The sequence below is a fragment of the Telmatherina bonti genome, assembly GCF_933228915.1.
Source record: "Telmatherina bonti genome assembly, chromosome: 7".
Taxonomy (NCBI): Eukaryota; Metazoa; Chordata; class Actinopteri; order Atheriniformes; family Telmatherinidae; genus Telmatherina; species Telmatherina bonti.
This window is the reverse complement of record NC_136625.1, coordinates 5,133,280-5,156,418: the sequence shown is the minus strand read 5'-3', so window position 1 is coordinate 5,156,418 and position 23,139 is coordinate 5,133,280. Positions and strand designations below refer to the sequence as shown.

Genomic DNA, 23,139 nt, shown 5'->3' with positions numbered 1-23,139 from the left:
ATCCAGACATGGAAAACATTCCCGTTTCCACCCGGAAACATCCAGACATGGAAAACATTCCCGTTTCCACGCTGCAACGATTTTCTCAGGAGGAAGGAGCTAGCGGTAGCTAATCCTAGCATTATGCCGTGTCCGTATGAAGTATTTATCCCTGCGATGGTTTCGTCTTATTGCTTTAGTGAATCAATCATCTGCTTTTGTCTGGAGAATAAATCCCCTTCCAGGCCGCAGTTCTATGGTGCTCTCCAGGATTTTCCCATATTTTGCCACATTCCTTCCAGGACCTGCTGCTGAGAAGCATCCCGACAGCATGATGCTGCCACCTCCGTGCTTCACAGTGGGGATGCCGTGTTTGGTGTCTGCTCAACACGGCGCCTTGTCTGACAGCGAAAAAGCTCCATTTTGGTTCACAGAACCATCTCCTGACTGTTTCTCCTAACTTTATCTCCGACGTGTCTTAATGTCTTCATGTTTCGTTGGCAGGCAGCAGGAATACTGATGAAGCAGAGGATGGACCTTCCTCCCAGCTGTTTTATACGTTTCCTCTGGAGGAATGAATTAGCGGTAGCCAGCGAGATTAAATCAGATTATTACAGGAATCTGATTTTAATGGTCATGTAAACAGAAGGGTGTTTTATAACGATAGTTGTCCGAGCGTCACGATGTGTCTTTGATATTTATGTTACATTAATATCTGTAAACCAATCAATATGGAATCAGATGGATTTAACTGAAATCAGATCAAATCAAAGTGTTGTAAAGAATAATTTCTGTGTTCTGTGTTAATTCTGGATCTGTTCTGGGTTTATCCTGGATCTGTGCTGGGTTTATTCTGGATCTGTTCTGTGTTTATTCTGGATCTGTTCTGTGTTAATTCTGGATCTGTGCCTGGTTCATTCTGGATCTGTTCTGGGTTTATTCTGGATCTGTTCTGGGTTTATTCTGGATCTGTTCTGGGTTTATTCTGGATCTGTTCTGTGTTTATTCTGGATCTGTTCTGGGTTTATTCTGGATCTGTTCTGTGTTTATTCTGGATCTGTTCTGTGTTTATTCTGGATCTGTTCTGGGTTTATTCTGGATCTGTTCTGGGTTTATTCTGGATCTGTTCTGTGTTTATCCTGGATCTGTTCTGTGTTAATTCTGGATCTGTTCTGGATTTATTCTGGATCTGTTCTGTGTTAATTCGGGATCTGTTCTGTGTTTATTCTGGATCTGTTCTGGATTAATTCCTGATCTGTTCCAGGTTATTTCTGGATCTGTTCTGGGTTTATTCAGGATCTGTGCCTGGTTTATTCTGGATCTGTGACTGGTTTATTCTGGATCTGTTCTGGGTTTATTCTGGATCTGTGGCTGGTTTATTTTGGATCTGTTCTGGATTTATTCTGGATCTGTTCTGGGTTTATTGTGGATCTGTTCTGGGTTTATTCTGGATCTGTGGCTGGTTTATTTTGGATCTGTTCTGTATTTATTCTGGATCTGTTCTGGGTTTATTCTGGATCTGTGCCTGGTTTATTCTGGATCTGTTCTGGGTTTATTCTGGATCTGTTCTGGGTTTATTCTGGATCTGTGCCAGGTTTATTCTGGATCTGTTCTGGATTTATTCTGGATCTGTTCTGGGTTTATTCTGGATCTGTGCCTGGTTTATTCTGGATCTGTTCTGGATTTATTCTGGATCTGTTCTGGATTGATTCCTGATCTGTTCCAGGTTGTTTCTGGATCTGTTCTGGGTTTATTCAGGATCTGTGCCTGGTTTATTCTGGATCTGTGACTGGTTTATTCTGGATCTGTTCTGGGTTTATTCTGGATCTGTGGCTGGTTTATTTTGGATCTGTTCTGGATTTATTCTGGATCTGTTCTGGGTTTATTGTGGATCTGTTCTGGGTTTATTCTGGATCTGTGGCTGGTTTATTTTGGATCTGTTCTGTATTTATTCTGGATCTGTTCTGGGTTTATTCTGGATCTGTGCCTGGTTTATTCTGGATCTGTTCTGGGTTTATTCTGGATCTGTTCTGGGTTTATTCTGGATCTGTGCCAGGTTTATTCTGGATCTGTTCTGGATTTATTCTGGATCTGTTCTGGGTTTATTCTGGATCTGTGCCTGGTTTATTCTGGATCTGTTCTGGATTTATTCTGGATCTGTTCTGGATTGATTCCTGATCTGTTCCAGGTTGTTTCTGGATCTATTCTGGGTTTATTCGGGATCTGTGCCTGGTTTATTCTAGATCTGTTCTGTGTTTATCCTGGATCTGTTCTGTGTTTATTCTGGATCTGTTCTGTGTTTATTCTGGATCTGTTCCGTGTTAATTCGGGATCTGTTCTGTGTTTATCCTGGATCTGTTCTGGGTTTATTCTGGATCTGTTCTGTGTTAATTCGGGATCTGTTCTGTGTTTATCCTGGATCTGTTCTGTGTTAATTCGGGATCTGTTCTGTGTTTATTCGGGATCTGTTCTTTTCTGGGTTTATTTCAGATCTGTGCCAGGTTTAGTCTGGATCTGTTCTGGGTTTATTCTGGATCTGTGCCTGGTTTATTCTGGATCTGTTCTGGGTTTATTCTGGATCTGTTCTGGATTTATTCTGGATCTGTGCCTGGTTTATTCTGGATCTGTTCTGGATTTATTCTGGATCTGTTCTGGATTAATTCCTGATCTGTTCCAGGTTATTTCTGGATCTGTTCTGGGTTTATTCAGGATCTGTGCCTGGTTTATTCTGGATCTGTGACTGGTTCATTCTGGATCTGTTCTGGGTTTATTCTGGATCTGTGGCTGGTTTATTTTGGATCTGTTCTGGATTTATTCTGGATCTGTTCTGGGTTTATTGTGGATCTGTTCTGGGTTTATTCTGGATCTGTGGCTGGTTTATTTTGGATCTGTTCTGTATTTATTCTGGATCTGTTCTGGGTTTATTATGGATCTGTTCTGGGTTTATTCTGGATCTGTGCCAGGTTTATTGTGGATCTGTTCTGGGTTTGGTCTTTGAATGAATGGTGGAATATAAACTGATTTTATTCTTACTAAATACTTCATTATTTTAATTCTGATTTTGCTTTTTTACATATATATATATATATATATATATATATATATATATATATATATATATATATATATACCGGATTTTACTTTATATTTCAAGAGGTTTTGATAACTGATTTTAATCCAGATTTGAAACCAGTTTAAAATCAGGATTTACCAACAATGTGGTGGATCCTGGTTTAAACTGGTTTCATTCTGGTTTAAAGTGGTTTCATGCTGGTTTAGACTGGTTTCATGCTGGTTTAAACTGGTTTCATGCTGGTTTAAAGTGGTTTCATGATAGTTTTAACTGGTTTCATGCTGGTTTAAAGTGGTTTCATGCTGGTTTAAAGTGGTTTCATGATGGTTTTAACTGGTTTCATGCTGGTTTAAAGTGGTTTCATGATGGTTTTAACTGGTTTCATGCTGGTTTATTTGTGTCTGTGCTGGTTTCTGACTCCTGCAGCAGGATGAACGTTGGAGTTAAATCCAGTCTGAGTGTTTCTGGGTGTGTTGGAGGTGAAGTCTTGTGAAAACCTCAGAGCCTCTTTATAATCCTCCTCCTCGTCTTCATCAGCAGGTCTGGCGTCTCCTCAGTCCACCGCTGTGGGTTCCGCCTGATTACAGGTTTCTGTCTGGGCTGTTAGCTTGAGCCACAGCTAGCTGCGAGGCCTTTAAAGTTGCATTTCCTAAACAAGAAAACAAAAACATCTGGAGATCTGAGTTGGGTCCAGTCCACATGGAACCAGACCGTCTCTGGGTCTGTTGGCCCCGCTGCTGACCTGATAGGATGCCATGAGATTGTCTCAGATCCAACGACTTTCATCTCCTTGGTTTCGGTGGTTTCTGGGATTCTGCTAAAAAACAAACAAACAGCTGCAGCATTCCTGCATCCGGCTTTGTCCAAACCAGCCACACAGACCAGGATCCAGACTCAGGAAGAGTCGCTCGTCCAGCCCATTGTTGATGCGTTCCTTCTTTTAAAAAATGTCATTGTTGTTATTCATCAGAAATGTTCTCGGTAAAATAATTGTCCTCTGTGTTTTAAACCCTAGAAACACAAGGAGGCTCCGTAGAAAACCTGAAGTTTGACTTATTTTTAGTCTGTTGATTCCAAAATCACAAACAAAGTAAATTCCATGTAAATCTCATCTGCTGTGCAGAATGAATAAATCCTACATATTAAACAGATGAAAATGCTGCCAGGACTTCTACCTGGATCTGGACCAGAACCTCTATTCTGTCTTATGTGTTTTGGTTATGGACCTGAGTGTTAACAAAAAAAAATAATTCATTGATTTGAATTTTATTAACATATAAAGTTTTCTTTTATTTTGTTTGATTTTTAAGTTTAATTTATATTAAAAAAACATTTTAAAACTATTTTAACACTTTATATATCTTATATATCTAGATTGTGTCTTTAAAATCTTTTACTTTTTCATTTTGAAAGATATCTTCATAATCAGACTTTTATTTAAACAAATTTTTTACTTTTTAAAATGTTTAAATTTTATATTATGTTTACACCGTTTCTAAAAACTATTTTACTCATTTGTTATAAAGTTATGTTCTGACTTTAAAAGAAAAACTTCTTAGAAATTTCAGTCTTGTCACATTTTTATTGTTGCTGTTTTCCGGTTAAATTAATATTTCAGTTATTTTAATGGTTTATGAAACAGAAAAGAAAGAAAAAGAAATAGATGATAAAAATAAACAAAGAGAAAATAAAAGAAGCGGAAGTTTTGGGGCTGGAGCTTTTATTGTGAAGCTCTGACCGGAACTCTGTTGATGCGGGCTTGACTGCGTGGAGCTGCTCGCGCTGAATGAGAGCGCCGCTCCGCGCGGACATGACTGCATCGCCCCGCGGATGGACCTTTCCGGTGAGTCCGCTTATCGATCCCTTCATCCCGCCTCTTCCACACCGGGCGGCTCGCGGCGCCGTGCGGTAAGACTCGGCGCGTGCGACCGGCTTCACGGGGGTCGAAACGCGCGTGAAGTTGTGGGGTGTCCGCTCGCGGGACCTGCTGAGACTCCAGAGCCGAGAATCCGCCGCTTCGGCTGGAAGTAAACCCGGTGAGAGCCGCGGGAACCGGGGATCGATCCCGGTGATCGGAACTGATTTCACTCTGTTCGATCCAAACTTTAAGGGAGACCAGAACCCGAACCCGAACCCGAACCCGAAGCAGAACCCAGAGTTGCTGATGAGGAAGAGGATGATGATGAAGATTTCAACATGTTAATGAAGTTTCAACAGGTCGGATTCGTCCAATCAGAAAGCGCCCTGATGACACTCACCGCGCATGCTCAGCAGCCGCAGCTAGACGTCTCCAGGTTGTTAAAAAACCTGATTTTACGTTTTAAGTTTATGTTAAAGTCAGTTTCTGTGATTTAACAGTAAAATAAAGCAACTTTCAAGTAAAAATCCGTTTTACTATTAATTATTTTAACCTCTCTACTGAAAAAATGACTGAAACTAAAATAATGTGTAAAAAAAAAAAGTATTACTTTAGGAAGTATTTTATTTTAAATCGAGTAAAAACGCAGATCTGACTTATTTAGTTCTTTTATAAAACTAGAACTGAGCGTTTTGACTGCATGTGATCAGGTTGAAGAGGAACAAAACAGCTTCAGCAGCTGTTCTGTCGACACACAGCAGACTTTTCTCTGTTTTTCTCCATGTCTAGATGACTTTTAACCTCTTCTGTCGAACATGGAGGTTTAGTTCCTCAACGTCTGGAACCACGTCAGACCAGCAGGCGGTCCCTGCTGTGTCCAGTTCCTGGTTCTGGTCCAGCTGAGGGATGTAAATGAATTCAGAGGAATGTGAGCAGGCGGCATCTCCACAAACAGAGCCGGTTTCTTTCAGCGAGAAGGAATTCTTTGCATGTTTGTCGTGAAAGCCGATCTGCGTAAGCGCCAACGTGAACTAGTTCAGCTCCAGACACACCTGTAGGAACACTCCCTCTGTTTACATGTTGCTTCATCAGCTGGTCTGTCTGGACCAGATTCCAGGTCTGCGTTTCCTCTCAGACCTGCATCGTTCCTGGAAAACCAGATTCCAGGTCCGCGTTTCCTCTCAGACCTGCATCGTTCCTGGAAAACCAGATTCCAGGTCCGCGTTTCCTCTCAGACCTGCATCGTTCCTGGAAAACCAGATTCCAGGTCCGCGTTTCCTCTCAGACCTGCATCGTTCCTGGAAAACCAGATTCCAGGTCCGCGTTTCCTCTCAGACCTGCGTCGTTCCTGGAAAACCAGATTCCAGGTCCGCGTTTCCTCTCAGACCTGCGTCGTTCCTGGAAAACCAGATTCCAGGTCCGCGTTTCCTCTCAGACCTGCATCGTTCCTGGAAAACCAGATTCCAGGTCCGCGTTTCCTCTCAGACCTGCGTCGTTCCTGGAAAACCAGATTCCAGGTCCGCGTTTCCTCTCAGACCTGCGTCGTTCCTGGAAAACCAGATTCCAGGTCCGCGTTTCCTCTCAGAGCTGCGTCGTTCCTGGAAAACCAGATTCCAGGTCCGCGTTTCCTCTCAGACCTGCGTCGTTCCTGGAAAACCAGATTCCAGGTCCGCGTTTCCTCTCAGACCTGCGTTGTTCCTGGAAAACCAGATTCCAGGTCCGCGTTTCCTCTCAGACCTGCGTCGTTCCTGGAAAACCAGATTCCAGGTCCGCGTTTCCTCTCAGACCTGCGTTGTTCCTGGAAAACCAGATTCCAGGTCCGCGTTTCCTCTCAGACCTGCGTCGTTCCTGGAAAACCAGATTCCAGGTCCGCGTTTCCTCTCAGACCTGCGTTGTTCCTGGAAAACCAGATTCCAGGTCCGCGTTTCCTCTCAGACCTGCGTCGTTCCTGGAAAACCAGATTCCAGGTCCGCGTTTCCTCTCAGACCTGCGTCGTTCCTGGAAAACCAGATTCCAGGTCCGCGTTTCCTCTCAGACCTGCGTTGTTCCTGGAAAACCAGATTCCAGGTCCGCGTTTCCTCTCAGACCTGCGTTGTTCCTGGAAAACCAGATTCCAGGTCCGCGTTTCCTCTCAGACCTGCGTTGTTCCTGGAAAACCAGATTCCAGGTCCGCGTTTCTGGGGAAAGTCAGCTCAGTGACTCGTTTCTCACTCAGTCATGTAAAAAAGACGATCTGCTGACATTTCGTTTCCTTCCTCCTGAAAACCTTTCTGGAACACGGACCAGGTCGACATGCAGAGCTGGAGGGTTTCCATGACGACCCCTGTTTATGTCGATCTATCAGCTGGTGATGAATCATCAATTAGTGCTTGTTGTCATGGTAACATGGAGACATCCTGTAACTAGGGGGCGCCATCTGGTTATGATTCGATTGTTAAATCGATGCATCTTATTTTCCACATTGAGGGTTCTAACTAGTTTATACTCCAAACCAGTTCAGTCCAGTTCACAAAGCGGGAGTCCGTCCCAGCGATCACTGGGCGAGATGCGGGAAGCCGGATAGAACCAGCGAACTCCCCCCCCCCCCCCCCCCCCCCCCCAGCCGAGGTTCCAACCAGCGACCTTAATGCTGTGGGGTGCTGGCCACTACCCCACCGCGCCACACCATGTTTGACTGTTAGAAACAGATTCCATCTGCAGGACGTCTCCTGCAGATGGAATCTGCTAGCTCCCTGCTAATTCTTACAGTTTACTACCTGGACAGGTGTTGGATGTTTCCCGGAGTGTTGGAGCAGGGAAGCATTGACTACCTGGAGAACACCCGCCCCCAAGAACCATAGCTGAAGATCCTGGCTTTATTGGGTCTCCTTAAAGGTCCGTTAATGCTGAACGCCTCCCCGTTGGTTAGGTGCGTAATTTGGTCCACCTTCTAGCAGCTAACGCTCCGTCACCAGCGGAGATCCCAGCAGGAGTGTTGAGTTGTACCATAGACTGTATATAGAGATGGGCGGAGCCTCCGTGACGTCACCCGTAGGTTTCTGAAGAGCTGAATTGAAGCTCGGTGGGCGGTTCCTACCATCACCATCTTGGCAGGGGCATGCGTGTCGTCTCGCCTGGAAAATACAAATATGGGCAGAGGAGGAGCTGAGAGGGGGGCTGTGAGCGTCATGGTGGATGATTGACATCGAGCGAACTCCAAACTTTCTGTAGCTAAAAGCTAATCGAGCTAACCTGGAGATAACAGGAGCTAACCAGCTAACGGAGGTAAGCGGGCTAAAACTAAGTCACGTTGTTAACCGGCTAAAAACCGCGGTTGTTCTACGTTCTTCTGACTGGAAGCGGGAGATCGGGTACCTGTCAATCAAAAGGACACGTCCCTAAATATGCCGAACTTTGAGATTAAGTAACTTTTAAACGGGCGAGTTAGAAAAAAATGCACTCCCCCCACAGTTGCCATGAAGGTAAACCTGACCTATTAAACCTAAAATGGATTTTTGTACCAGGCTGTAAACATGTTTATTTCTGCTGTAAACATGTTTATTTCTGCTGTGAAGTTGGTCTTTTTAACATGGGAGTCTATGGGGATTTGCTCTGCTTTGCAGCCCCTAGTGGATGAAGGGGGAACTGCAGTTTTATGGACTTCCATATAGGCTTCACTCTTAACCGCCGGAGGCTCCGTCCATCTTTCATCTACGTTCATTTAAACACAAACAGAGAAGAAGAAGCACCTGGAGGATCTGAAGAGGACCAAACCTTTGTGGTTTTCTTCTTCTGGTGCTGCGGGGTTCAGGCCATTGTGATTTACAGTACAGCTCCAGCATGGTGCAGATAAATTACTTCTAATATTTAACAATGTGAAAGATGAGTGGAAGTGGCGAGGACGGCGGCGTGCGACAGAGTTCGGACTGTTTATGTCCGTAAGGGAGCAGAGATGAGCCTTCGGGTTGCGACTTCTCTGCTTCTGCATCGCGTTCTGGCTGCGTTTATCAGACTGAATTATCAGAGACGATTTGTAAATCGCGATCTAGAGTTACGTCTGCCAGTAGCGGCTGTCGGCGTGGAGTCATGACTGAACTCTGTTGTCGAGCTGCCGGAGGCTTCCATGATGAGTTCATGCGACAGTGGATGGCAGTTCTGGACTCTGGTCCATCTGAAGCATCCGAGAACTGGACTGAAATGTTTCCAGCCTGTTTTACAGATGCTTCCTGGTTCGCGCTGAAATCCCTTCAGATTGATGATTAGCCTATGCTCGGAGACTTTCAACGATGTAATGTTGTAAACTTTTTTCCATTAGTTGCACTAAATCCCAACATTTATTTAACATTAAATTAAATGTAAACATTTATGGCATGAGCTAACGCTAGCTAGCGTGAGCTAACATTTCGTCCATGCCTCTCGGCTCTGCCTCGTTACAAAACCAGATCTTTTATATTTTCTTGTTTTCATTCAAGATTTTGGCCTTTAGGGAAGTTTGGGATCATGTTTGTAGGGGCGGGAAAATTGAATCGAAAAATCGAATGTCGGGATTTTTTGCTTCACAATTTTTCACAATTCTTCACAATTAGTTTTTTTTGTAAGATTTTCTTTAAGAAAATAAAAATAATCTATTGTAAAATTTTTGTCATTTTTGTTGTTTTTATTGATCTTTTTACTTGTGTTCTTGGGCATTATAGTAGCAGAATGATGGTCTCACTACTATGTTGTTTTATCCTCATTTAAATTAAGAAAATAATGAGCAAAAAAAAAAAAAAATGCTTTTTTTTAATCTACAAAAATCAGCAATGTCAAAAAATTGTGAGAATTGCAATTTAAATCAGCACCAAAACATTGGATCGGGACAAAAGCATATCGTCACAGCCCTACATGTTTGATTTTATCGTTTTAAATACTTTTTTATAACTTTAGCTTCAGGCTAATGGCTAGTGGCTAGCTTCTCCTCTGGAGCATGTCGAAGAGACACTTTACGGCCACCTAGTGGTGGGGAGCTGCACTGCAACTGAGCTGCTCTTTTCGTACAGTCCTCTAGGTGGCGCTTGAGCCCCATGGTTACCAACCACTACATCCGACAGCGGTGAATATGTCTGGGTTTCCGAGTCTTTGGTGCTTTTCAGACATAAAAACCTCGGTAAAGCGATGTGCATGAGACGCAACCGCTTTGTTCCGGTTTGTCTTCCTGTTGCTGCTCCTGATGATTGTCTGCTTTGGGTTGTTTCTGTTTTCCACATTCAGCAACCGATTGGTTTCCTTCGGGATACGGTTGTTGCTGCCGTTTTATCCGATTCTCTCCTTTTCCTTTTCTTTTGTTTCTTTCGGCGTGAACGTTTATATCCGCAGCCCCCAGAGTTGTGTCCCACATCAGGAACTCGTCTGGTAATTATCGGTCATGCAGCGAGGAAGAGAAGAAGAAGAGAGAGGCTGTGATTGAGCTGCTGCAGAGAGAGAGAGGAAGAGGAGGATTGATTGAAAAAATGCAGTAAAACCTCTGAGAGAGAGAGAGAGAGAGAGAGAGAGGGGGAGATCGAGGGTTAGAATTACTGCTGAGTGAAGAGAGAGAGGGGGTGAAGCGAGCAGGAGGAGGATGCGGTGCTGAGGAGGGAGAGGCAGGTCGGGGGAAGCTGGAGAGGAGGACGAGCAGGATGGGACGAAGACGGACGTTTGCAGTTTAACCCCATTGGCTGACAGGTGGCGGCTGCTTCGGCCAATCCCGTCTGACCCTGTGTGCGTCCTCTCCTCAGATGATGGGGAACAGCTGCGATCGAGGTACCGTCTCTCCGTATGTTGCTGTCATGTGACCAGCCTGTCATCCCGGCTTCCTGCCGCATGTCGCCCCAACTTTGTGTCGGGAAGGAGGAAGAGGAGCAGGAACGCGGCGCTCCTTCATCGCTCCTCCTCCTCCTCCAGCAGGCTGTATATCGCATGAAGTTTGCTGCAGATGTCTGCATGTTGCGTTCGCTGCAGCTCCAACTTTACACATCTCCACAGCATGTAAACAGCATGGCTAGTTGGACGGCCGTGGCAGTCCCGTATGGACCCGGGACTGTTGGTTCTGGTGCTGACTGTCCCACACGGTGTGCTGGTTCTGGCCCGGTTTGATTTAGCTGCTGATGAAGTTGAAGAGCTCAGCTGACTCACTTTCAGGTTGGTGTTGATGCTTCTGCTTTATGCATTCCCGTCAGGACAGTTCGCTAGACCCGGTCCAGTTGGTGGCCCGGTCCGGTTGGGGACTGGGCCCAATTGGGGACTCGGTCCGATTAGGGACTCTGTCCGGTTGGGAACTCGGTCCGGTTGGGAACTCGGTCCGGTTGGGAACTCGGTCCGGTTGGGGACTCGGTCCGGTTGGGAACTCGGTCCGGTTGGGAACTCGGTCCGGTTGGGGACTCGGTCCGATTGGGAACTCGGTCCGGTTGGGGACTCGGTCCGGTTGGGGACTCGGTCCGGTTGGGGACTCTGTCCGGTTGGGGACTCTGTCCGATTGGGAACTCTGTCCGATTGGGAACTCGGTCCAGTTGGGAACTCGGTCCGGTTGCCGACTCTGTCCAAATGGGGACTCTGTCCGATTGGGGACTCTGTCCGATTGGGGACTCGGTCCGATTGGGGACTCGGTCCGGTTGGGGACTCGGTCCGGTTGGGAACTCGGTCCGGTTGGGCACTCTGTCCGGTTGGGAACTCGGTCCAGTTGTAGGGGGGTGTATCCATGTGGACCCAGATCGTGTTCATGCTGCACTTTAGTCAAACCAGTCAAACCATTAGAATAATATCTCCCCATTCCCACCAGAGGTGCCGCTGCACTAGTATTTAGCAGAAGAGAGGACCAGACCGGCGTGAAGAAGAAAACTGTTTCCTCCACCTGCCAGTTAAACATGGAGACCAAACTATGGCTGTTTTGGGTTTTTTATTGTGTCTTATGCAAGTATACTGCAGAAATCCACTGCAACAATGGACGCAGTATGAACACCAGACGAGGCAGAGGACCCTGCCTCTGACGCTACGCCACATGCAGGAAGGGACTTGGTTTGTAGTCCGCTTCCTGTATTTGGTTCCGCTTGTAACGGACCGAGACCTGCGTTTGTAGGCGGACCGAGTCGCTTCTTTGATCTGAATCAGAATCTATTTGGTGCGTTCACATTTCCCCAAATGAAGCGACTTTCCGAACAAACGGACTCGGGTTCTGATCAGAAAACTTGATGTCGATGTAGAAACCTGGCCAGGATTCTCTGCATTGGGACTGTGGATGATCTGGATCAGGACTTTGGATGATCTGGATCAGGTTTCTGGATGAGATATCAGGACTCTTAAAAGTCCTGTGATGTGGTTTGGGTTCTGGGGACCAGGTCTTCACTCAGGTCCAGATCGGAACCATGAGGACTCTCTGATCCTGATTCTTTGTAAACATCAGGACACAGAAAAGATTTTAGATAAACCAGACTAGAAACCGAATCAGACCAGACTAGTTTATATCAGACCCAGGAGGATCCATATCACTGGATGGCCACTAGGGGGCCTCAGAAGCTCCAACAGACTCCAGTTCAACAATGTTCAGTCGTTTATAAAATATTAGCAAAAGTAAAAAACCCAGTAAATCATCATGAAGTTTTCAGGGGGGTTAGGTTTGTCTTTGTCTCGTCCTCGGGGGACTTTTGTCCCAATAGGTTAAATGTTTTTGTCCAAATTCTCTTCAGATCATCGTGAAGTTGTCTTCAGGATGTCTCCGAGCGTCTGAATAAGCTGTCTGGATGTTTGAAGCTAGAGACGATGTCCGTCCCACTGTTCCCGTTTGGTTGAATGAGACACGCTTCATGTGGAAAACTTACTCCTGTTGATGTCAATAGGTTCCTGGATAGACGAGGTCCAAACTAGCAGAACCTCCACGTTTTCACCTGCTGGAGATGCAGAGCAGGTGTCCTCCATCCAGACGTCCGCCTGCATGTCTTCACTCGTCCTCCATCCTTCAGCTCAGGCTGATGATGATGATGATGGTCACAGAGAGGAGGCAGCTGTGGCTGGTCTGAAAAGGTTTTGTCTCTTTGTTTCTGCAGAAGTATCTTCGGAGCGGTCTCCAAGGAGGAGGAGCATTTCTGGTTTGGGGAGTTCGGATAAGAGCGTCACAGTCGACAATCCAAACTCGTCTCCTTTCAAGGTGCCAGTGAGTATCCAGACTCTCTCCCACGTTCCTCCCACGTTACTCCCACGTTACTCCAACGTTCCTCCCACGTTACTCCCACGTTACTCCCACGTTACTCCAACGTTCCTCCCACGTTACTCCCACGTTACTCCAACGTTCCTCCCACATTCCTCACACGTTACTCCCACGTTCCTCCAACGTTCCTCCCATGTTCCACGTCGTCTTCCAGAACAGGACTTTTCCTCAGAAAGACTCTAAAGACCCTAGAATTCAGTTTAGTCACTGTGCAGGTAGAGTCCAGGTCCAGTCTGACACCTTTAGAGGGCTGGTCCAGGTTCAGTTTGACACCTTTAGAGGGCTGGTCCAGGTCCAGTTTGACACCTTTAGAGGGCTGGTCCAGGTCCAGTCTGATACCTTTAGAGGACTGGTCCAGATCCAGTTTGACACCTTTAGAGGCTTGGTCCAAGTCCAGTCTGATACCTTTAGAGGACTGGTCCAGGTCCAGTCTGATACCTTTAGAGGACTGGTCCAGGTCCAGTCTGATACCTTTAGAGGACTGGTCCAGGTCCAGTCTGATACCTTTAGAGGACTGGTCCAGGTCCAGTCTGATACCTTTAGAGGACTGGTCCAGGTCCAGTCTGATACCTTTAGAGGACTAGTCCAGGTCCAGTTTGACACCTTTAGAGGCTTGGTCCAGGTCCAGTCTGATACCTTTAGAGGACTAGTCAATGTCCAGTCTGATACCTTTAGAGGACTGGTCCAGGTCCAGTTTGACACCTTTAGAGGGCTGGTCCAGGTCCAGTCTGATACCTTTAGAGGACTGGTCCAGGTCCAGTTTGACACCTTTAGAGGGCTGGTCCAGGTCCAGTTTGACACCTTTAGAGGGCTGGTCCAGGTCCAGTCTGATACCTTTAGAGGACTGGTCCAGATCCAGTTTGACACCTTTAGAGGCTTGGTCCAAGTCCAGTCTGATACCTTTAGAGGACTGGTCCAGGTCCAGTCTGATACCTTTAGAGGACTGGTCCAGGTCCAGTCTGATACCTTTAGAGGACTGGTCCAGGTCCAGTTTGACACCTTTAGAGGACTGGTCCAGGTCCAGTCTGATACCTTTAGAGGACTGGTCCAGGTCCAGTTTGACACCTTTAGAGGCTTGGTCCAGGTCCAGTCTGATACCTTTAGAGGACTGGTCCAGGTCCAGTCTGATACCTTTAGAGGACTGGTCCAGGTCCAGTCTGATACCTTTAGAGGACTGGTCCAGGTCCAGTTTGACACCTTTAGAGGATTAGTTCGGGTTCAGTCTGATACCTTTAGAGGACTAGTCCTGGTCCAGTCTGATACCTTTAGAGGACTGGTCCCGGTTCAGTTTGACACCTTTAGAGGGCTGGTCCAGGTCCAGTCTGATACCTTTAGAGGGCTGGTCCAGGTCCAGTCTGATACCTTTAGAAGGCTGGTCCAGGTCCAGTCTGATACCTTTAGAGGACTGGTCCAGGTCCAGTTTGACACCTTTAGAGGATTAGTTCGGGTTCAGTCTGATACCTTTAGAGGACTGGTCCTGGTCCAGTTTGACACCTTTAGAGGGCTGGTCCAGGTCCAGTTTGACACCTTTAGAGGGCTGGTCCAGGTCCAGTCTGATACCTTTAGAGGACTGGTCCAGGTCCAGTCTGATACCTTTAGAGGGCTGGTCCAGGTCCAGTCTGATACCTTTAGAGAACTGGTCCTGGTCCAGTCTGATACCTTTAGAGGACTGGTCCAGGTCCAGTTTGACACCTTTAGAGGCTTGGTCCAGGTCCAGTCTGATACCTTTAGAGGACTGGTCCAGGTCCAGTCTGATACCTTTAGAGGGCTGGTCCGGGTTCAGTCTGATACCTTTATAGGGCTGGTCCGGGTTCAGTCTGATACCTTTAGAGGACTGGTCCAGGTTCAGTCTGATACCTTTAGAGGGCTGGTCCGGGTTCAGTCTGATACCTTTAGAGGGCTGGTCCAGGTTCAGTCCGATACCTTTAGAGGGCTGGTCCAGGTTCAGTCTGATACCTTTAGAGGGCTGGTCCAGGTTCAGTCTGATACCTTTAGAGGGCTGGTCCAGGTCCAGTCTGATACCTTTAGAGGGCTGGTCCAGGTCCAGTTTGACACCTTTAGAGGCTTGGTCCAGGTCCAGTCTGATACCTTTAGAGGACTGGTCCAGGTCCAGTCTGATACCTTTAGAGGGCTGGTCCGGGTTCAGTCTGATACCTTTATAGGGCTGGTCCGGGTTCAGTCTGATACCTTTAGAGGACTGGTCCAGGTTCAGTCTGATACCTTTAGAGGACTGGTCCGGGTTCAGTCTGATACCTTTAGAGGGCTGGTCCAGGTTCAGTCCGATACCTTTAGAGGGCTGGTCCAGGTTCAGTCTGATACCTTTAGAGGGCTGGTCTGGGTTCAGTCTGATACCTTTAGAGGGCTGGTCCAGGTCCAGTCTGATACCTTTAAAGGACTGGTCCAGGTTCAGTCTGGTTAGAGGACTGGTTAAACGTTTAGTCTAGTTTAGGGTTAGTTTTAGACGGAGGTCGTGTCTTTAGTCGGAGACCAGTTTGGTTCGTAACCAGTGTTAAAAGCTCTGTCAGCTGATCACCACCAGGTCACATGACTCAGCCAATCAATCCATCAAAGCCGTCAGCTATCAGCTCGTCTGTCTCTACAGAAACTGGAAGCAGAGGAAGTGAGCGGCCTCATTTCCTGGGATATTAATATCCTCAAACAGATCAAACCCCCTGCACCTCCCTGAAAAACTGCCTTCAGGCTCACTGGTTCCCATTAACGCACCAGAATCTGAATCTTGAGACACGCTCCTCCCCCCCCGTCGCCCTCCCCATCCCCGGGCCAACTCAGGCTTCTTCTCCATCAGGCTGATTATTGAACACTGATCAGATTGATTGTGTTTGGAGCAGCGAGCAGGAAAGCGGCTGTCACCTAGCAGCTCCCAGCATGCTCTCTGTTTTTTTTTCTAACTCTGAGAAGAATCGCTCTGAAGTCTGACAGAAACTAAAAATACTCGTCCTCATAGTTCGACCTGCCAGCTGTCGGTGAGGCGCCGGAGATGAAGATGTTCCCTCAAAAGATTCACTTTTAACCTGAAACACTGACGTAAACGTGAAACTCTGAACGCAGCGGAGTCGAACCACATCACACGTTTATCAGCTAAAGCTAAACAAGCGAAACTGAGCTAAAACTCACCAACATGTAGAATATGTCAAACTAATGGTGGTGGTGATTATAGACCCGTCGGTTGTTCCCTCATGGCCCCGTCGGATGTTCCCTCATCAATGCCTCGGATGTTCCCTCATGGACCCGTCGGTTGTTCCCTCATGGACCCGTCGGTTGTTCCCTCATGGACCCGTCGGATGTTCCCTCATGGACCCGTCGGATGTTCCCTCATGGACCCGTCGGATGTTCCCTCATGGACCCGTCGGTTGTTCCCTCATGGCCCCGTCGGATGTTCCCTCATGGACCCGTCGGATGTTCCCTCATGGACCAGTCGGATGTTCCCTCATGGACCCGTCGGATGTTCCCTCATGGACCCGTCGGATGTTCCCTCATGGACCCGTCGGATGTTCCCTCATGGACCCGTCGGTTGTTCCCTCATGGCCCCGTCGGATGTTCCCTCATGGACCCGTCGGATGTTCCCTCATGGACCAGTCGGATGTTCCCTCATGGACCCGTCGGTTGTTCCCTCAGGGACACGTCTGATGTTCCCTCATGGCCCCGTCGGATGTTCCCTCATGGCCCCGTCGGATGTTCCCTCCTTGACCCGTCGGATGTTCCCTCATCAATGCGTCGGATGTTCCCTCATGGCCCCGTCGGATGTTCCCTCCTTGACACGTCGGATGTTCCCTCATCAATGCGTCGGTTGTTCCCTCATGGACCCGTCGGATGTTCCCTCATGGACCCGTCGGTTGTTCCCTCATGGCCCCATCGGACGTTCCCTCATGGACCCGTCGGATGTTCCCTCATGGCCCCGTCGGACGTTCCCTCATGGCCCCATCGGACGTTCCCTCATGGCCCCGTCGGACGTTCCCTCATGGACCCGTCGGATGTTCCCTCATGGACCAGTCGGATGTTCCCTCATGGACCTGTCGGATGTTCCCAGAGCTCCATCTAGTGGACAAAAGCTGCAAGTAAATCATTCTGCACGACTGCAACACAGAATAAAATTGACTGTTTTTTTTAAAAGAAAAAAAAGAATAAATCCGTGTTTAATCCGTAAAATTACAGCCGGTGATGATTATTTTGAAAAGAGTGATAACTGACCCATTTAATTGGTTGGCGATATATCGATTGGTTAAATAAAAATTGCCTATAATTCTCCAACCCGGAAGCTGCTTTAAACCAGATTTGTGGGGGAACGTAAAGGTGCGTCTTCCATCCTGAATCTGATTTGGAAACCTCTCATCGTTCCTGTCTTTGCCTGTAATTCCGTCTTGTGGTCCTCTGGGATTCCCAGAAGCCGACGTTCCTGCTCCTCCGAGCATGTACTGACCTCCTGACTTCCTGCTGCTCGCTTTGATCCCATCAGGAACAGACAGGAATGTCAGTTAGAGGTCCATGTAGCTGCTTCCTCCTCCTCATCCTCAGTGTTACACTGCTGCTCTTCCAAGGACACCAGGAGGAAGAATCCCTCCTCTTCCTCACTCTCCTGTTTTTGTCTTTCAGGGATTTTTCAGTAAACGCCTCAAAAGCTCCATCAAGAGGACGAAGAGTCAGACCAAACTGGACCGGAACACCAGCTTCAGACTGCCCTCGCTGCGACCCGTGGACCCCGACAGGTAAAGGAACAAACCTTAGCCAACCAGAACCGGACGGCAGCTCCAGGTCTGTGTTCGCAGGAGATCTTTACTGTTGTATGTTGGGAGATCAGGACTTCAGAGCTTCAGATGGACCTCCTCCACCCAGGCTCCTGGTAGGGGTTCAGGGACCAGTTTGAGCCCTCAGATCCAGACCATCAGTCTGCAAATGGTGAGTCCACACAGGGACTCTAGGGAACCTCACAGGCTGCTGACTTTTCCCACGGGAAGTGAACCCGACACGACCACCATTCAGGTGTGACGAGCTTCACAGAGCCAGCTGCTGGCGCCTGATTGGCTGACTGTACAGCTCACAGCGGATTCCAGGACAGAGTCCGCTCTGGTCTTCCCTCAGGATTGAATTTCTGAGGTTCAGTGAATCCAGTGTGAAGATGGGTGATGTAGAGGATCTGACACATCTGATCCCACAGCAGAGACACGTCTCCTTTAAACAACTATGGTTCTTCTTAAAGGTCCAGCGCACAAGATTTACTGACATCTAGTGGCAAAGACGGGTATGGCATCGTCTGCCACCGTAACTACCGTCCAAAATAACATGAATCCATTACTTTACTCGTTCCTATCATTACTTTACTCGTTACTGCCATTACTTTACCCGTTACTGCCAATACTTGACTCGTTCCTACCATTACTTTACTCATTACCGCCATTACTTTACTCGTTACTGCCGTTACTTTACTCGTTCCTATCATTACTTTACTCGTTCCTGCCATTACTTTACTCGTTCCTATCATTACTTTACTCGTTACTGCCGTTACTTTACTCGTTCCTATCATTACTTTACTCGTTCCTGCCATTACTTTACTCGTTCCTATCATTACTTTACTCGTTACTGCCGTTACTTTACTCGTTCCTATCATTACTTTACTCGTTACTGCCGTTACTTTACTCGTTCCTATCATTACTTTACTCGTTCCTACCATTACTTTACTCATTACCGCCATTACTTTACTCGTTACTGCCGTTACTTTACTCGTTCCTATCATTACTTTACTCGTTACTGCCATTACTTTACTCATTACCGCCATTACTTTACTCGTTACTGCCATTACTTTACCCGTTACTGCCAATACTTGACTCGTTCCTACCATTACTTTACTCATTACCGCCATTACTTGACTCGTTACTGCCGTTACTTCACTCGTTCCTATCATTACTTTACTCATTACCGCCATTACTTTACTCATTACCGCCATTACTTTACTCGTTACTGCCGTTACTTTACTCGTTACTGCCGTTACTTTACTCGTTCCTATCATTACTTTACTCGTTCCTATCATTACTTTACTCGTTCCTACCATTACTCAAAACCGCCATTACTTTACTTGTTACTGCCGTTACTTTACTCATTCCTATCATTACTTTACTCGTTACTGCCATTACTTTACACGTTACTGCCATTACTTGACTCGTTCCTACCATTACTTTACTCATTACCGCCATTACTTTACTCGTTACTGCCATTACTTTACTCGTTACTGCCATTACTTTACTCGTTACTGCCATTATTTCACTCGTTCCTACCATTACTTGACTCGTTCCTACCATTACTTTACTCATTACCGCCATTACTTTACTCATTACTGCCGTTACTTTACTCGTTCCTATCATTACTTTACTCGTTCCTGCCATTACTTTACTCATTACCGCCATTACTTTACTCGTTACTGCCGTTACTTTACTCGTTCCTATCATTACTTTACTCGTTACTGCCATTACTTTACCCGTTACTGCCAATACTTGACTCGTTCCTACCATTACTTTACTCATTACCGCCATTACTTTACTCGTTACTGCCGTTACTTTACTCGTTCCTATCATTACTTTACTCGTTCCTGCCATTACTTTACTCGTTCCTATCATTACTTTACTCGTTACTGCCGTTACTTTACTCGTTCCTATCATTACTTTACTCGTTCCTGCCATTACTTTACTCGTTCCTATCATTACTTTACTCGTTACTGCCGTTACTTTACTCGTTCCTATCATTACTTTACTCGTTACTGCCGTTACTTTACTCGTTCCTATCATTACTTTACTCGTTCCTACCATTACTTTACTCGTTCCTATCATTACTTTACTCGTTACTGCCGTTACTTTACTCGTTCCTATCATTACTTTACTCGTTACTGCCGTTACTTTACTCGTTCCTATCATTACTTTACTCGTTCCTACCATTACTTTACTCATTACCGCCATTACTTTACTCGTTACTGCCGTTACTTTACTCGTTCCTATCATTACTTTACTCGTTACTGCCATTACTTTACTCATTACCGCCATTACTTTACTCGTTACTGCCATTACTTTACCCGTTACTGCCAATACTTGACTCGTTCCTACCATTACTTTACTCATTACCGCCATTACTTGACTCGTTACTGCCGTTACTTCACTCGTTCCTATCATTACTTTACTCATTACCGCCATTACTTTACTCATTACCGCCATTACTTTACTCGTTACTGCCGTTACTTTACTCGTTACTGCCGTTACTTTACTCGTTCCTATCATTACTTTACTCGTTCCTATCATTACTTTACTCGTTCCTACCATTACTCAAAACCGCCATTACTTTACTTGTTACTGCCGTTACTTTACTCATTCCTATCATTACTTTACTCGTTACTGCCATTACTTTACACGTTACTGCCATTACTTGACTCGTTCCTACCATTACTTTACTCATTACCGCCATTACTTTACTCGTTACTGCCATTACTTTACTCGTTACTGCCATTACTTTACTCGTTACTGCCATTATTTCACTCGTTCCTACCATTACTTGACTCGTTCCTACCATTACTTTACTCATTACCGCCATTACTTTACTCATTACTGCCGTTACTTTACTCGTTCCTATCATTACTTTACTCGTTCCTGCCATTACTTTACTCATTACCGCCATTACTTTACTCGTTACTGCCGTTACTTTACTCGTTCCTATCATTACTTTACTCGTTACTGCCATTACTTTACCCGTTACTGCCAATACTTGACTCGTTCCTACCATTACTTTACTCATTACCGCCATTACTTTACTCGTTACTGCCGTTACTTTACTCGTTCCTATCATTACTTTACTCGTTCCTGCCATTACTTTACTCGTTCCTATCATTACTTTACTCGTTACTGCCGTTACTTTACTCGTTCCTATCATTACTTTACTCGTTCCTGCCATTACTTTACTCGTTCCTATCATTACTTTACTCGTTACTGCCGTTACTTTACTCGTTCCTATCATTACTTTACTCGTTACTGCCGTTACTTTACTCGTTCCTATCATTACTTTACTCGTTCCTACCATTACTTTACTCATTACCGCCATTACTTTACTCGTTACTGCCGTTACTTTACTCGTTCCTATCATTACTTTACTCGTTACTGCCATTACTTTACTCATTACCGCCATTACTTTACTCGTTACTGCCATTACTTTACCCGTTACTGCCAATACTTGACTCGTTCCTACCATTACTTTACTCATTACCGCCATTACTTGACTCGTTACTGCCGTTACTTCACTCGTTCCTATCATTACTTTACTCATTACCGCCATTACTTTACTCATTACCGCCATTACTTTACTCGTTACTGCCGTTACTTTACTCATTCCTATCATTACTTTACTCGTTACTGCCGTTACTTTACTCGTTCCTATCATTACTTTACTCGTTCCTACCATTACTCAAAACCGCCATTACTTTACTTGTTACTGCCGTTACTTTACTCATTCCTATCATTACTTTACTCGTTACTGCCATTACTCAAAACCGCCATTACTTTACTTGTTACTGCCGTTACTTTACTCATTCCTATCATTACTTTACTCGTTACTGCCATTACTTTACTCGTTACTGCCGTTACTTTACTCGTTCCTATCATTACTTTACTCATTACCGCCATTACTTTACTCATTACCGCCATTACTTTACTCATTTCCGCCATTACTTTACTCGTTACTGCCATTACTTGACTCGTTACTGCCATTACTTTACTCGTTCCTACCATTACTTTACTCATTACCGCCATTACTTTACTCATTTCCGCCATTACTTTACTCGTTACTGCCATTACTTGACTCGTTCCTATCATTACTTTACTCGTTCCTACCATTACTTTACTCATTACCGCCATTACTTTACTCATTACCGCCATTACTTTACTTGTTACTGCCGTTACTTTACTCGTTCCTATCATTACATGACTCGTTCCTACCATTACTTTACTCATTACCGCCATTACTTTACTCGTTACTGCCGTTACTTTACTCGTTCCTGTCATTACTTTACTCGTTACTGCCATTACTTGACTCGTTACTGCCGTTACTTTACTCGTTCCTACCATTACTTTACTCGTTACTGCCATTACTTTCCTCGTTCCTATCATTACTTTACTCGTTCCTATCATTACTTTACTCATTACCGCCATTACTTTACTCGTTACTGCCGTTACTTTACTCGTTCCTATCATTACTTTACTCGTTACTGCCATTACTTTACTCTTTCCTACCATTACTTTACTCATTACCGCCATTACTTTACTATTACTGCCGTTACTTTACTCGTTACTATCATTACTTTATTTTGTTCCTATCTTTACTCGTTACTGCCATTACTTTACTCATTACTACCATCACTTGATTCATTACCATTACTTGTTCTTACCATTACTTTACTATTACTGCCATTACTTTACTCGTTACTGCCATTACTTGTTACTGCCATTACTTTACTCGTTACTGCCATTACTTTACTTGTTACTGCCATTACTTTACTCGTTACTGCCATTACTTTACTTGTTACTGCCATTACTTTACTCGTTACTATCATTACTTTACTCGTTACTGCCATTACTTTACTCGTTACTATCATTACTTTACTCGTTACTATCATTACTTTACTCGTTACTATCATTACTTTACTCGTTACTGCCATTACTTTACTCGTTACTATCATTACTTTACTCGTTACTGCCATTACTTGACTCGTTCCTACCGTCACTTGATTCATTACCATTACTTTACTTGTTACTATCATTACTTTACTCGTTACTGCCATTACTTGACTCGTTACTACCGTCACTTGATTCATTACCATTACTTTACTCGTTCCTAGTATTACTTTACTCGTCACAATTATTAATTTACTTGTTCCGACCATTACTTTACTCGTTACTGCCATTACTGTACTCGTTCCGACCATTACTTTACTCGTACTGCCATTACTGTACTCGTTCCGACCATTACTTTACTCGTTCACACATCGTC

General features: G+C 45.4%; 1 protein-coding gene across 3 annotated transcripts in view; it reads left to right on the top strand.

The window, feature by feature from the left end:
- The window catches only part of rasal2 (RAS protein activator like 2), a 114,261-nt gene that overhangs the window by 65,658 nt on the left and 25,464 nt on the right, over positions 1 to 23,139 (top strand). For all 3 annotated transcript variants that reach the window (XM_079243522.1, XM_079243520.1, XM_079243521.1), the window contains exons 4-5: positions 12,947 to 13,053; positions 17,719 to 17,831. In XM_079243522.1, the coding sequence (XP_079099648.1) occupies positions 12,947 to 13,053; positions 17,719 to 17,831 (220 nt within the window). The remainder of the gene's footprint in view (positions 1 to 12,946; positions 13,054 to 17,718; positions 17,832 to 23,139) is intronic.